This window comes from Phalangium opilio, unplaced genomic scaffold (assembly GCF_054372755.1).
Source record: "Phalangium opilio isolate 3A_F unplaced genomic scaffold, DU_Popi_V2 ptg000246l_1, whole genome shotgun sequence".
NCBI classification, from domain to species: domain Eukaryota; kingdom Metazoa; phylum Arthropoda; class Arachnida; order Opiliones; family Phalangiidae; genus Phalangium; species Phalangium opilio.
In genome coordinates this window covers 733,201-747,503 of record NW_028324225.1, presented here as the reverse complement: position 1 = coordinate 747,503, position 14,303 = coordinate 733,201, and the positions used below count along the sequence as shown (strand labels likewise).

Genomic DNA, 14,303 nt, shown 5'->3' with positions numbered 1-14,303 from the left:
CCCGTAGAGACACGAGACACTCCTTACCCCGTACCAGGTCGTCGAAATCTCGCGTCATCTACTAATTTATTAGGATAATTTTGACATGCCCATTAATCAGTTATAATTATCATAATAATAACTTCAAGACCTTTAACGATTTAATTACATTATAAAATTTGAAAATTTTCTAAACAAATAATCAGCTTTTTTAAGGCCATAAGTTCTTAATACGTGGCTTTAGAAACTTTCTTTCAATGGAAGAAAATGCTGTTTACATAGCTTAAATGGAGAGTCTCATACTTATAGGGACCTTTATATTATTTTCTTATGCTGGTACTTATTTCGACCAAAAATTCGGAGTTTATTTGTTGCTCGATAAAACTAGATGTTGTTTCTGGTTACGCAGATTTTTGTAACGATAAGTTTTATCTATCGAAGGGATATCCACATTAGTTATTTTTAATTATGTGTCAATTGTACTTCATTTCACATATATGGAAAATATAACACTAATAAGATCTCGGGGGTGCCATTTGCCAGGCAGAGAAATAAAGTGAAAACTAGGCGTGACAAAAAGAGAGAGGGGGTGCAAGAACGAAATAAATTGGTTACATGTGTTCACTCAGCATCAATACAACCTTTCTATTTTCGCGCCGAGGTTTCTCCTGCATTTCAGTTGATGTTCGTTCATCCCCTTTTGGTTGATGAGGTCGTTTACTCATCGGCTAACGCCTTGATCAGCACTGTTTCTTTTCTTTAACACTGAGTTTTCGTACAGGCCTTAGCATTACATTTTTTATGAAGTGCGCTTGCATGTTCCTGTATTTTTGATGCTATATTGTAAATGGAATGTGTGTCGTTGTTATATTTCGTTAATAATTTTCTGCAGGAAAATTAAAGAAGAAACGTTCAACTCGGATCAAATATTCTGCTGATTATAAAAGGGGTCCACAACGTCACATTAAGAAGGGTAACTGTGCGTGATCAATAAAGACATTAAGTTAACTGGTTCAATGTAACGGTTAAAACAATTTATTTCTAGTTTAAACAAACGTGTCATGAATTAAAGAGATAACATTTGGATTACAATAGAACTGCCTTTTGATATGGAAATGCTGCATATATATATTGACATTTAAAAAATATACAAGATAAGAAATCTAATAAAAAGCCGTTAAAAAATAGCCCTAATTACGTGATACATAGCAAATTGATATTACAATAAAAAGCTTTAAACAGCAATAGTTTTTTAAGACTAAACATTCCGCCCGACTTGAAATATTGGTTTCAATTCTACTTATTCTAATGGTAGCTGACACAACTTAACAATAGATCGCTTAACTTGTTTGTCAGCTGTCTGCACGGTGGCTACTCGGACAATTTTATCGGCGCCGGGATGAACTTCTTTGACACGAGCCATCTTCCATTTTGTAGGAGGTAGATTTTCGTCCTTCAGTAACACAAGATCGCCAATCTGGAGGTTCGGTTTTGGTTTTGTCCACTTAGGTCGTTGTAATCTGGACAAGTACTCGTTACTCCAACGTTTCCAGAAATGTTGTACGAGTTTCTGACTAAGTTGCCAACGTGATAAGTGATTCAATCTTTCAGTTGTTAAGTCCGGTTCTGGGATGGCGGTAATCGGGCCTCCTATGAGAAAATGCCCTGGTGTTAATACGGACATATCGGAGGGATCAGCGCTCATCGATGTCAATGGTCTTGAGTTAAGGCACGCCTCGACTTGACATAGGACGGTCTGCATCTCTTCGTATGTTAGTGTAGTTAATCCAATAACTCGTTTCAAGTGGAACTTCACCGATCTGACACCAGCTTCCCATAAGCCACCCATATGTGGAGAGCCTGGAGGATTAAAGTGCCAATTGATTCCTTCCTCGGATACCCAGTTGACGACGGATGCGCTTTTTGATGTGGCAATTACTATTTTGATCATTTTCTTCAACTCATGATTAGCCCCAATGAAGTTTGAACCGCAGTCGCTGTAGATGTTTAGACATTTCCCACGACGAGACACGAATCGTTTAAGGGCAGCCAGGAACGCTTCGGTGGACATATCGCTTACCAATTCCAGGTGTATTGCTCGAGTGGAAAAGCAGGCGAACAGAGCGACATATGCCTTAAATGTCTTTTGACCACGACCTTTTAAGACTCTAAGAATGAAAGGCCCAGCGTAATCAATTCCACAGTTTAGGAATGGCCGTGCTGGAGTGACTCGAGGCGTCGGTAATTGACCCATTAGCTGTGATCCAGTAGTGGCTTGAAGACGGACACATCGTACGCACCGTCGAATGTGAAAGCGTATTGCGTCACGGAGGCCAATAATCCAGAATCGTCTTTGGATAACAGCACTTAGAAGTTGAGGTCCTCCATGCAAATGTTTAATATGTTCGTGATTGATTAGTAAATCAGTTAGGGGGTGTCTGCGAGGCAACAACATCGGATGGATTCTATCGACTGGTAGGCCAGAATGTTGAATACGCCCTCCTACTCTGATTATCCCCGTTTCATCCAGGAAGGGGTGCAATGATAAGAGTCTGCTCTTTGATGGAAGATCTCTTTGTTGTAATAATCGCTCGTACTCTTCAGAAAAACATTCCTGCTGTACTCGTTTTATCCAATGCTTGAGAGCGGCTTCACGTTCATCCGGGCACAGGACTCCAATTTTTCTTGACTCTTTCAGATTAGCGTCAACTCTGCTGTTAGAAATAAACCGGAACATATAGGCCGTAACATTTATCAAAGTTCTAAAGGAAGAATAGCTGGTTAGCATGGAATTGTTCGTGTGTACGTGAGCCGCTGCTAGTTTTATGGTTCTTTGTTCGACACCGCATTCCGCTGATTCTTGTAAGGGAGGCAATTGTTCCAGTGGTTGAGATGAATGTAACCAAGGCGGTCCGTGCCACCATAGTGGATGTTGATGCATCTCGGTTGCGTACACTCCCCGGGAGGCGCAGTCTGCTGGGTTGCTTTCTCCAGGGACATGGTGCCATTGAGCGGTTGGTACGATAGCTTGAATTTCAGACACCCGATTGGCCACGAAGGTCTTCCAGCGTTGAGGTGGGGAGGTGACCCAGGACAGCACGATCGTGGAATCGGTCCAACAGTGGATCTCGTTCACTTGTTCCTTTATTGAGGTTTGGAAAAGCTTTATTAATTTGGCTAGTAAAACCGCTCCACATAATTCGAGTCTGGGAAGTGTTGCTTCCTTCAGTGGAGCGACTCTTGTTTTCGCGGCAACTAATTGAACGTTCACTTGTCCCTCTGCAGTTACTGATCGCATATAAATTGATGCAGCATACGCCTTCTCTGAGGAGTCACAAAATCCATGTAGGGTTGCTTCCTGGACACCAGGCTGGTAAACGTAGCGTGCAACTGTTAACGTCTCAATCTGGGGGAGATGCTTTCGAAATTCTTGCCATTTTTTAACCAAATTAGCTGGTAGTGGTTCATCCCAGTCCACTTTGAGTTGCCATGTATCTTGAAGTAGTATTTTTCCCAAGATGGTGACCGGCGCGAGAAAACCAAGTGGGTCAAAAATCTTTGCTGTATCGGAGAGTATAGTTCGCTTCGTGATGATATCTCCTTTGTTCAGCGATGCCACAGAAAAGGTGAAATGATCTGCCGTTGGTGTCCAATAGAGCCCAAGGGTTTTTATTGCTTCGTCGATGTCGATTCTCAGCGAGTCAGGACTGGCACGTAATTCGGCTGGTAGTTTCTTGAGTAGAGTTGTATCATTTGACGCCCACTTCCGGAGTTCAAATCCAGCTGCAGTAGTTGCCGTAATCAATTGTTCTTGAAGTTTGAGTCCTTCTGCTGTAGTCCTTACTCCTGTCATCAAGTCATCCATGTAAAAGTCGCTTTTTAGGGCTTGAGACGCCCAGGGCAACGTCTCCTCCACGTGTTTAGATAGTTGTTGTAGTGTTTTTACAGCCAAGTACGGTGCAGTTGCCGTGCCATAAGTGACGGTCCGTAATCGATATTCTTCCCATGCCTTCGAAGGATCAGATCTCCATATGATTCTTTGCCAATCACGATCCTCTGGATGAATCAAGATTTGTCGATACATCTTGGTTATATCCGCTGTCATGACAATTGGGAAGGAACGAAAACGGATTAAAAGAGTGATTAGGTCGTCTTGAAGTTTCGGTCCTGTAAGTAGAATATCATTGAGCGATATCCCTGCTGAAGTCTTGGCCGATGCATCGAAGACCACCCTCAACTTTGTTGTTGTGCTAGTTTCCTTAATGACAGGATGATGTGGCAAGTAATAGGCATTCTTCATTTTCTGATTTTTAGGCACGCGCTCCATATGTCCAAGATTGAGATACTCGTCCATGAAATTGCAATATTGTTCCTTTAAGGTTGGGTCCGCTTGGAGGCGTTTTTCCATATAAGAAAATCTTCGGATAGCTGCTTTCTTTGAGTCGCCAAGGTTGATCGGATCAGATTTAAATGGTAGACGAACCATGAATCTTCCGGAGCTTTGTCTGGTATAGGATTCTTCATACATTTGTTCGCAGAGTGTTTCATCAGGCGTTAGGTAACTAATTTGTCCAATATTTTCCAACTCCCAAAATTTGGATACTTGATCATCGAGAGTGCAGGAATGAACTCGAATTTCGGGCTTGATAGAAGATCCTGGGTGTCCTATTGGTCCACCAATAACCCAGCCGAATTTCGAATTAATAGCCATAGGTAGCCACGGTTTTCCCTTGCGTTTTTCTTCTCCGATGATTTCAAAATAAATGTCCGCACCCAGCAGCACGTCTACTGGACTTGAAGTATAGAAATTTGGGTCGGCAAGTTTCAGTCCTTGAACATGTGGCCATTGAGCTGGATTGAACGAAAAACTCGGCAGATTCTCGGTTATGTTCTTGAGTATCAAGGCTTTAATCGTTAGTTTACTTGCCGCTTCTACTTGAATTTCCAACTGTACCGTACCCCGTGACGTTCCTATACCAGTGGCTCCTATACCACCAATGGTGATACTATAGCGTGTTCTCCTCAACTGGAGCTTGCGAATGCCTTCTTCCGTAATAAATGTGGCTTGTGACGCTGAATCTAACAAGGCCCGTAGCGGTTTGAACTGTCCAGTACCGTCTTCAACGTGTATGATCGCCGTTGGTAGGATCACTTGGTAACCCTTGGAGTTCTTCGAACATGTTAGGGATAGCTCTCGAGAGACGTGCGTAGTAACGTTTCTTGATTCAGGTTCTTCTCGATGAAGCATTGTATAATGTTTTGAATGGCATAATTTGCAGGTTCCCCATTTGCAATCGCTGCTCTGGTGATCAGAACGGAGACAATTAAAACAGAGAGAATGTTTTTTAACCATACCCCATCTTTCATCGCTTGAGGCCTTCACGAAGATCGGACATTTGAAGATTGCGTGATCTTCTGTACAGAAGATACAGTTCCTTTTGATCGCTCCATGATGTGCGTGTATGCTCCTCTTCTGATGAAAAGCCTCCTTTGACTTTAATGTACTTGAGACCGGTTGGGCCGCTGCTAGCGCTCTGGCTCGCTGTTCCAGAAAATTTGTGAGTTCATCATATGTTGGCCGCCTTGTCCCAGATAAAGATAATTCCCAATGACGTCGTGATTCATTGTCGAGTTTTTCTTTAATAATGTAGATTAAAACTGCGTCCCAATGCTGAACAGGTTCGTTGAGGACCTTCAATGACCTAATACATTCCGAAGTAGTATCCACCAATCGCCTTAGGGCTGATGCTGATTCATCCTTGATTGAAGGCTGGTTGAAGAGGCGTTTTATGTGCGCATCGATTATTTCTCTTGCATTGTGATACCGATTTTTTAAGATGTCCCATGCTTCAATGTAATTTCCGTCTGTTAACTGGATTGAATGGATTAAGAGAGCTGCTTCGCCAAAGGTGGCATTCTTGAGATAATGTAACTTCTGAGCGCCTGACAGCTGTGCGTTGGAGTGAACGGTAGCAACGAACAGGTCATGAAACGGATACCACTCTATGTAACTTCCCCCAAATTTTGGTAGATCAATAGGTGGTAGTCGAATGTCAGCCGTGGTTTTTGTCGCCGAAAGATTGGACATTGCTAGCTTGTTCTTTTCATTCCGCAGCAGAATATCCATGTTCTCTAGCCTGGTAATGAGTGCGTTATATTCTATTTCGATTGCATCGAACTCTTCTACCGTGCATTTCATCTGCATGATCTCTTGGAGTGAATCAAGGTCCGACGAAAGTTTTTGAACTTTGTCAGTGTATAATGTTACCGCCGCATCCGTCAGAGGTTGTAGTTCTTGCCTAGTGCCAGGTTGCATAATGTTGTTTTCAATACGTGTAATTTGACCCTTGAGTGCCTTGCGTCTTGAAAGTAGAGAGTCCATGGTGCTGCTGTCCTTGTTGACTGAGTAGACGTCTCTTGACTTGACGCTTAACTTGATGCCTTTGAAGATTTTCACGAAATTATTATGCCGGGCTAGCTGCGATTGAGTTGTAAGTTCAATGCATGTGCGTATATCCGGCTCGACGGACCAAAATGTGCGTGATCAATAAAGACATTAAGTTAACTGGTTCAATGTAACGGTTAAAACAATTTATTTCTAGTTTAAACAAACGTGTCATGAATTAAAGAGATAACATTTGGATTACAATAGAACTGCCTTTTGATATGGAAATGCTGCATATATATATTGACATTTAAAAAATATACAAGATAAGAAATCTAATAAAAAGCCGTTAAAAAATAGCCCTAATTACGTGATACATAGCAAATTGATATTACAATAAAAAGCTTTAAACAGCAATAGTTTTTTAAGACTAAACAGTAACGAAGAAAAACGCTTCAAATGTAATCAGTGTAACTATGCCAGCACAATGAAGAGTAATTTGATCAATCATCAACGCATTCACAGTGGTGAAAAGCCCTTCAAATGTGATCAATGTGACTATGCATGTAAGTGGAAGGGTGATTTGACAAAACATGAACGTAGAAGTCACATGAATGACTAGATGGAATTGAAGGCTACTGGACAATGTAAAATTTCTTTTTAATCGTAACATGAACATTTTAAATATTGTTGGACAAAAACTTTTATCTTTCATCCTTTTCTGTAAAGAATGGGCCGTAACTGTTAATGCTAAAATAAAAAATACCGATACGCCTCTATATCTTGTTGTGGTTCAAGGCTAGAGAATTGCCAATTGCGCAAATGGGGAGGTGGCAATCGAGAGCGAATAAATACTTGTAACTTGTCTTTTTCTATCTTTAAATTTGCTTGCAATTAATTCCACGAACATTTGTTAAACATTTTGAGGGAAATATTTAACGACCATTTCACCTAAGGATAGTACTCCCTATTTATTTGATGTTCATCACATTTATGTGGATAACGTTTTTTCGCGGTAAACATTCGTAACGCATTTTTTTGCCTCTATAGGCAAAGAGGAGAGAAAGGTGATAGAAACCCGCTTTATAAAATGCGCTAAAAAATGGGAAAATAAGGGGGTAGTTAAAACAATTTTCTAAAAGTTTAGTTTCAGGACTCGTATCCTTTCCGCGTGGGTGGATGGACCTCCTCGTCGTGTCTCTGTCATCCCCTATGTCAACTATGCGCGATAAAGCTGCGCTCAGGCGCCGCGACGTACCGTCCGTAGATTTACCCCCGTTTTCAACACGCATGGATCACGGCTGCCTATACTGATTATCTATCCGTCTCTCTCTATCCTCTTTGTTATAGGAACGTTACCCTATTGAGAGGTTCTGTCTGGGACGTTTCTGTGTCTGTCTTTCTGTTCTTTGTTACAATAGAGCGCGTTCGCGGGTTGCACATGGAAGTAAACGTGTTCCCCATTTCTGAACTGCGTACACTTTTTCCCGTAATTGGGGAAATTGTATTTCACTGTGTTAAAGGGATAGAATCGATCTTTTGACTACTAATGAAAAGCTTTCATTTTTTTAAATCAAATAGAACCTAAAATTACGTTTTCAAAAATATGTAGATATTGATAGTTTTAATAACTTAACTATTTTTAATTAATTTTTAAAAGTATTAGTTTTCGGCCCCGCTCCGATCACTGCCCCCTCTACAGGCGTTTGCAAAAACACGAGCGAAAAAACTAAATTACTCCCGCGACTTTCCTCTCGCTCGGAGGTACAGTAGATTTACTCCTAAAAGTAGTTTTCATACTATTCTGCATTTTCGCCAAATTAATATAACTCATTTCGATACGGGGATGCTTTGAAAGTTATAAAGGAAGGTAAATAGTTTCACTGTAATTTTGGTGTTCAAAGTAATAGTTTTACTATGTTTAATTACAATTAAAAATATGTCAAAGCTTAGATTAGGGCCATTAGGCTAAAATATGGCCATACCATTATTATACATGGAAGCTAAGCCTTTGCCAAAATAGCGCAAAAATGTGGTGTTTACCGTGTTTTGGACATTACCTGTAACAATTTTGACAAATCTCTATCATCCTTACTCTACAACGTAACCGAGAGTTAAGAGAACAAAGGATAATAAACATGAACACGTTGGGAAAACCAAAATATTACCTCTCCGAGTCAAGACGACTACTTACAAACTTATTTACCCAGACATGGAAATGTTTCTTAAGTTACAATTTATGAAATATTAAAGCAGTATACAAAGCATAGCAAATATACTGTAAATCAGACGACATTTTACATCCAATAATGATATACTTGTACACATTAAAATCATCCGATGGGGTAAAAACGGGAAATGAAGAGATAAAACTTTGGAGGGATATTACCTTTACGTGTTTGTAAAGGCCCGATTTTCTACTCCTCAACTGTATGTCCTCTATGTTCAAAGCCATATTCACAACAGGGTTGCCATGTAAACACTATCCTCTCGTTTCATCTCAACGATTTTCTTAGTTTGTCAACATGACTGTTAACGTTACATAACACCAAAGCTTATTTGTGGCTACAAACACTGAAAGTAAATGCGTACCATAAAAAGCATGAAAACACGAAGCTATTATCCGATTACGATCAGACCTTTCACTGGTCTGGGCTGCGTTCAGCAGAGCTCACCAAAAAAGACAGCGAATTTTGGAAATGTTTACCGGTGAGGTCTGTCGTCATAGCTTTTCTCCGGTCATCGGCGTTTTATAAATGACGCTAGCGCAATAAAGCGTGCAAGGTACCAAAAATTGTATGATAACATATTTATAGAGATAGATAACAAATTTTATAATTAAAATTAGAAACTAAAATTATCGCGTGATCAACTGATTTCACGCCAATTAAATAGCTATAGTCCCATAGAGCTATTTGTATTACTTCCTCCATGGTCTTTTCGCCAAGCTGAGAACTACGCGTTTTACGTCACGTTATCCTAAAAGGCGACTATTTTCTTTGAAGACCGCGCTAGCTCAGCGCTATGCACCGTGACGTCAAAATTCAAAAACAAAATCCCGTTATGTAGGACACTGCTAACAGCGCTGAGTTCTGCTGAACGCGGCCCAGATTTCCACCATGACCATAAAATCTAAGCCTAATTATTTAAAAGTGTATTTAATTTTCGGCTCACTCTGAACCGTTAATGTCTCTGCATTACAGAAACGAAAACCAAACTCAAGCGTTTACTTTTTGGTTCACTAGGCCTATTGACAAATAAAAGTTCATTTGACCAACATAGTAGCGTTGTGCTTGTATTGACTTTAGAAAGGATTATGCTATAAACAGATGTAGTATAGCTTAAGTAATATATAAACATCCATTTTAAATAATAATATTAAAAAAATCTTTGAAATATCAAAATGAAATAGAGCTTTAAAGCTACAAAAGTACTAAATGCATCATAATTACGAAAAATATTTCCACATATTCACTTTATATTAAGGATAAAGGGAATATTATGGTTCAGTAGGATTTCTATACACATCAAAACAAAAAGAACTTCTAACGCAGCGCACTACTGTAACAACGGACGGACACACAGAGACAAAAACATAGATTGCTTTTTAACTCTTTCCGTATTAATTTTGAATTGAGAAACAAGATTATCTTAAATTTTAAAATAAATATAATTAATATAAGCAGTCTATGTTTTCTTTAATATTTTCTTCGTTAGTTATTCGCCTTATTGAACGTTACATCGTTTTAAAAAAGAACAATTAAACATTCTTGAGAGACTTGACTAATATTGGCGTTTGAAATGAAGCATACGCCGGTTGCTTCGCCATACTCAAATAGGTAGTATATAAGGGTGTCGAACTACAGCTAAAAGCAAGAACAACCGCAATTGCGAAAACCTATCGTGGACAACCCACCCTAGGGAGGCTAGACTTTTCTCGTAACCCTAGCTGATCGCCGCGAATGTCTTAAACTCAACGATGACGATGGATTAGAAGCCAGGTGTGCAGACTGGTGTCCATGTGGGATGGACAAAAACAAAGACCAGAAGATGGTGGTGATTAGAAGCCAGTATGTACAGACTGGTGTCCAAGTGGAATGGACGAACACCAGAAGATGGTGGTGTTTAGAAGCCTGTATGTACAGACTGGTGTCCAAGTGGGATGGACGAAGACCAGAAGATGGTGGTGATTAGAAGCCAGTATGTACAGACTGGTGTCCATGTCGGATAGACGAAGACCAAAAGATGTTGGTGCTTAGAATTTTATAGAATCAAATAGAACTGGCGTCTGGCGCTAGCGTTTTCGTTTTGAGCTAAAACTCTTCCCCTCGGGTCTCGGTGCTTGAATATTGTTTATTTTTAAAGGTACGGTTTTATAAAATATTTTCAAACAATATTGACCTAATAGTTAATGAAATTTGAGTTTAAGTCACCTTCTTTTTTGAAAATAGTAAAGTAAAATAAGCAAGTTATCAAAACGGGAAAATATAAGAGTTGCAAAAACTGTGAAACGACAAATAGTAAAATAAAATTAAGGCGTGTTTTTTATTCCTTTTCCTAAAAAAATGCGATCGAAAGTGCGAGAGATTGTTGAAAATTGTAAATAATAAGTGTCTTACTCCAGAAAACATAAACAAAAAGCACTATGTTTGTGAATTGTTTTCAACAATGCACGGGTTAGATTTGTATGCAGCCAGCGCTAGGACTTTTAAAAATGTCTGACCACAAAATCCAGTTTGGAGGGTAAAATATTTATATTTGGCTGAACTAAACTAGTCTGAATCCAAGAGCGAGAGGCTTTCAGACAAGCGTTCCTCCCCCTATCTTCCCCTTCTCTCTTCTAGGTAATCGCATAGTACCACGCGCGCGGCGATCTTTTCCACCCCATGGCATAACCAAATCACACTATAGCGTGGGAATCTTACAAAGTTACACGAGTGGCTAAATGTGCGGCACTTTTGGGGGTAGAATGAAACTAAATTAACAATATTGTTGAAAAGGAGGCAATAAACATGCTAATCAGCAATAATTTTTAAAAGGTCAGGTTATTCAGGGGTCAAAACATATATACCTACTTTAGTAATGTTTTGGAAAATGAGGGAATTTATTCTATAGGTTAAGGTTTGGATCGTTACATGCCTTGTTGACATACAAGTTGCATTATATTCATCACTTACCAGCTTAAACGTTCGACCATAACTCGACATTCTTTAACAAATTCCATCACTCTTTGTACAGTTTCCCTGTTAAGATAACATACGAAACATTTTAATGATAATAAAAATATGGCCATAAACAAAAACTTAGTGTCACTAATATGTACATTATCACTTGCCAGTCAGGGCTGATATGAAGTTAGGAACCCATCTTCGGGAAACACTATTTAATCCCAAATTTCCTTTTCACCAACTTTTACTGAATTACCCCAAATTCTAAAATAGTAGAAATCCTCCTATGCGTCGTCTTCTAAAACATTTTAATGACTTTTGGCTTCGGCTTTTACGGGTAAAATAGTGATTTTCGGCAGAACATTTTATGCCAAGAGTTCCAACGAGACGACCCAAGGGCTCGTAATAGTAGCCACATCGTACGAGTGAATAGCTCCTCTATACCCTACCCTAATGAGAGGATAACCCCTCTATACCTTACCCTAATGAGTGAATAGCGCTATCTTTTACAATGCTTAAATGATTTACCGTGCATAAAATCAGTGTGAATAGCCTCTCGATGCCCTACCTAAACAGTGATCAAATTATTACCCGTATAAATTTACTTATGCCGTAAATATAATAATCCGGCGAATCGAAGAACAGATAGTTTTAGTGATTATCCCCTCGATGAGTTTACAACGTAGACTTATGCCGATGCACACTTATCGCTTCTTATAGGTTTCTAACATTACGTATTTAACGTTCAATTAATACACGTACAGAAAGTTTTAGTTTATGACACAGACTTATGCCGACGCATAATTTTTGCATCTTATAAGTTTCTAACATGAACTTTTGGCCAGCAAAGAGGGTAGAAAGAGGGGGAGTAGAAGACTTGGCTGGAGTGTTCTCGCTTTGAAAGTTTACCTCTAAGCTTCCGGTGTGCGCGCGCATCTTTCTCTGCCCTCTTATTGGTACAAAAGTTTTGTACTCTATTGACTTCTAGTCGGGCCTTGACTGGTAAGAATCTATATTGATGAGGGGAAAACGCTGAATCTTTGTTTATGGCCATGTTTTTTACTATCATTAAAATGTTACGTGTGTTATCTTAACTTTGCTTATCTTAACAGGGAAACTCTACGAAGTATGATGGATTTTGTGAAGGATTGTCGTGTTATGGTCGAACGTTTAAGCTGGTAAGTGATGAATAAATTGTAACTTGGATATCATTATCAATAAGGCATGTTACGGATCCAAACCTATCGAAACTATTTTACCTTCAAAAGTAAAAGATCTTTCTTGTCATTTTAAAAATAAAAAATACTAGCAGAATAAATAATTTATACGAAGCTGGTTGTATTCAAAAAATCATGGGTTTGAGGAATTCCCTAATCTTGAAGAAAGTTGCAGTGTCAATTGTCACAATCTTTTGAACTAGCTAACCATGTTTTTCTAAGCTTTGATAGCGAAAGCTTCAATGTTTTGGGAAACCTTTCTTGTTATATGTTCGTTTTCTTCTGTTTGAAAAGAAATTTTATTTTAGGGAAGATTTACAATTTCACAAACGCTCTGCACAAAATTTTAAAATGAGTTTAGTAAATCTTCAAAGGTTGGCGATTAAAGAGGTATTTGAGAAATTATTGCAATATTGGCTGTTTAAGGCAAATATAAAATTAGGGAAACTTTGTTTTTAGGAAATGAAGACTGAGGAAGATTGTAATTACGATCACTTGAGTAAAGATGAACTTATCAATGAAGTTAAAGCCAGGGATGATCGAGTCAGGGAGCTGGAAGCCGAGGTATTTTTTACTAGTGTGAAATTAAGCACAAAAATACGAGACCCTTTTGGTATCATAGCCCACTTTAAATGCACTGGATGAGTTGTCGAACCATATGTCCCTTAAAGTAGAACCAAACTCTGTGGGTGGCTGAATAATTAGGTTTATTTGTGAAAATACCAATCAGGATTGGCTCGGATCTAAGAGGATTGGTAACACATCCCTCTTTAGCAACAAAGAAACCCAGCTAGGACCTTTGTTCTTTCTTGCTTGCCCCTTTAAAATACGTTCAGCCAATGAAAGTCCAAAGAATATTTACTGTTAAAATGAAATCTTATTTTGTTTAGCGTAATGTTTTAATTTCAAACATGGGAAAAGAGAGAGTGAAAACATCATTAACGATAAATAAGCAAATAGACGAAATTGAAAGACTCAATAGGGTCATTAAAGAGTTGGAAAAAAGAATCAAAGATCTGATGGTATGGAACATTCTTCACTTTCATAGTCGATTGGAAAGAGGATTATTTTAAGAATGAAAGTTATTGTTAATTGTTTGAAAAATAGGAGAAAAGTGGAATGGATCAATTAGCTAACGATGAATTAGTGAAATCTGAACCCGTTGAAAATGATTCGGGAATTAATGGCCAGGATTTATCTCTTCCAATTGTGATGCACAGTGTCGAAGCTGTCAATGTCCAAGGCATGCTGGGTAGAGAAGATACTAGTGAAGAATCGCCGGATTCTGAGCCTCAATATGTTGCCGAGGTTGGCAATACAAACAACGAAACTGAAATTATCCCAAAAACGTCTAAAAATATGGGGTTTATAACGCGAATTACGAATGCATGTGTCCCTAAATTGATATACAGTGACAATTCGCCACTTTGTGTGCCTTCGCCGAAGCTCGAGGTCGAAAACCAATTGAAAATGCCTCTCGACACAACGACGGAACGAGAACCTCTTGAGAACAATAATACAATTATCGATTCTTATTGTAAATCACAAAGTGTT

The 14,303-nt window shown here is 39.0% G+C and overlaps 1 protein-coding gene across 1 annotated transcript; it reads right to left on the bottom strand.

Moving 5' to 3' along the window:
* Positions 1-1,279: 1,279 nt before the first annotated feature.
* On the bottom strand, positions 1,280-12,586 carry LOC149611155 (uncharacterized). The gene is made up of 2 exons (XM_089858463.1): positions 12,506-12,586; positions 1,280-6,457 (listed from the first exon to the last, which is right to left on the bottom strand). The coding sequence occupies exons 1-2, from the start codon at positions 12,584-12,586 to the stop codon at positions 1,280-1,282; spliced, it is 5,259 nt and encodes a 1,752-aa protein (XP_089714589.1).
* Between the last annotated feature and the right edge of the window lie 1,717 nt (positions 12,587-14,303).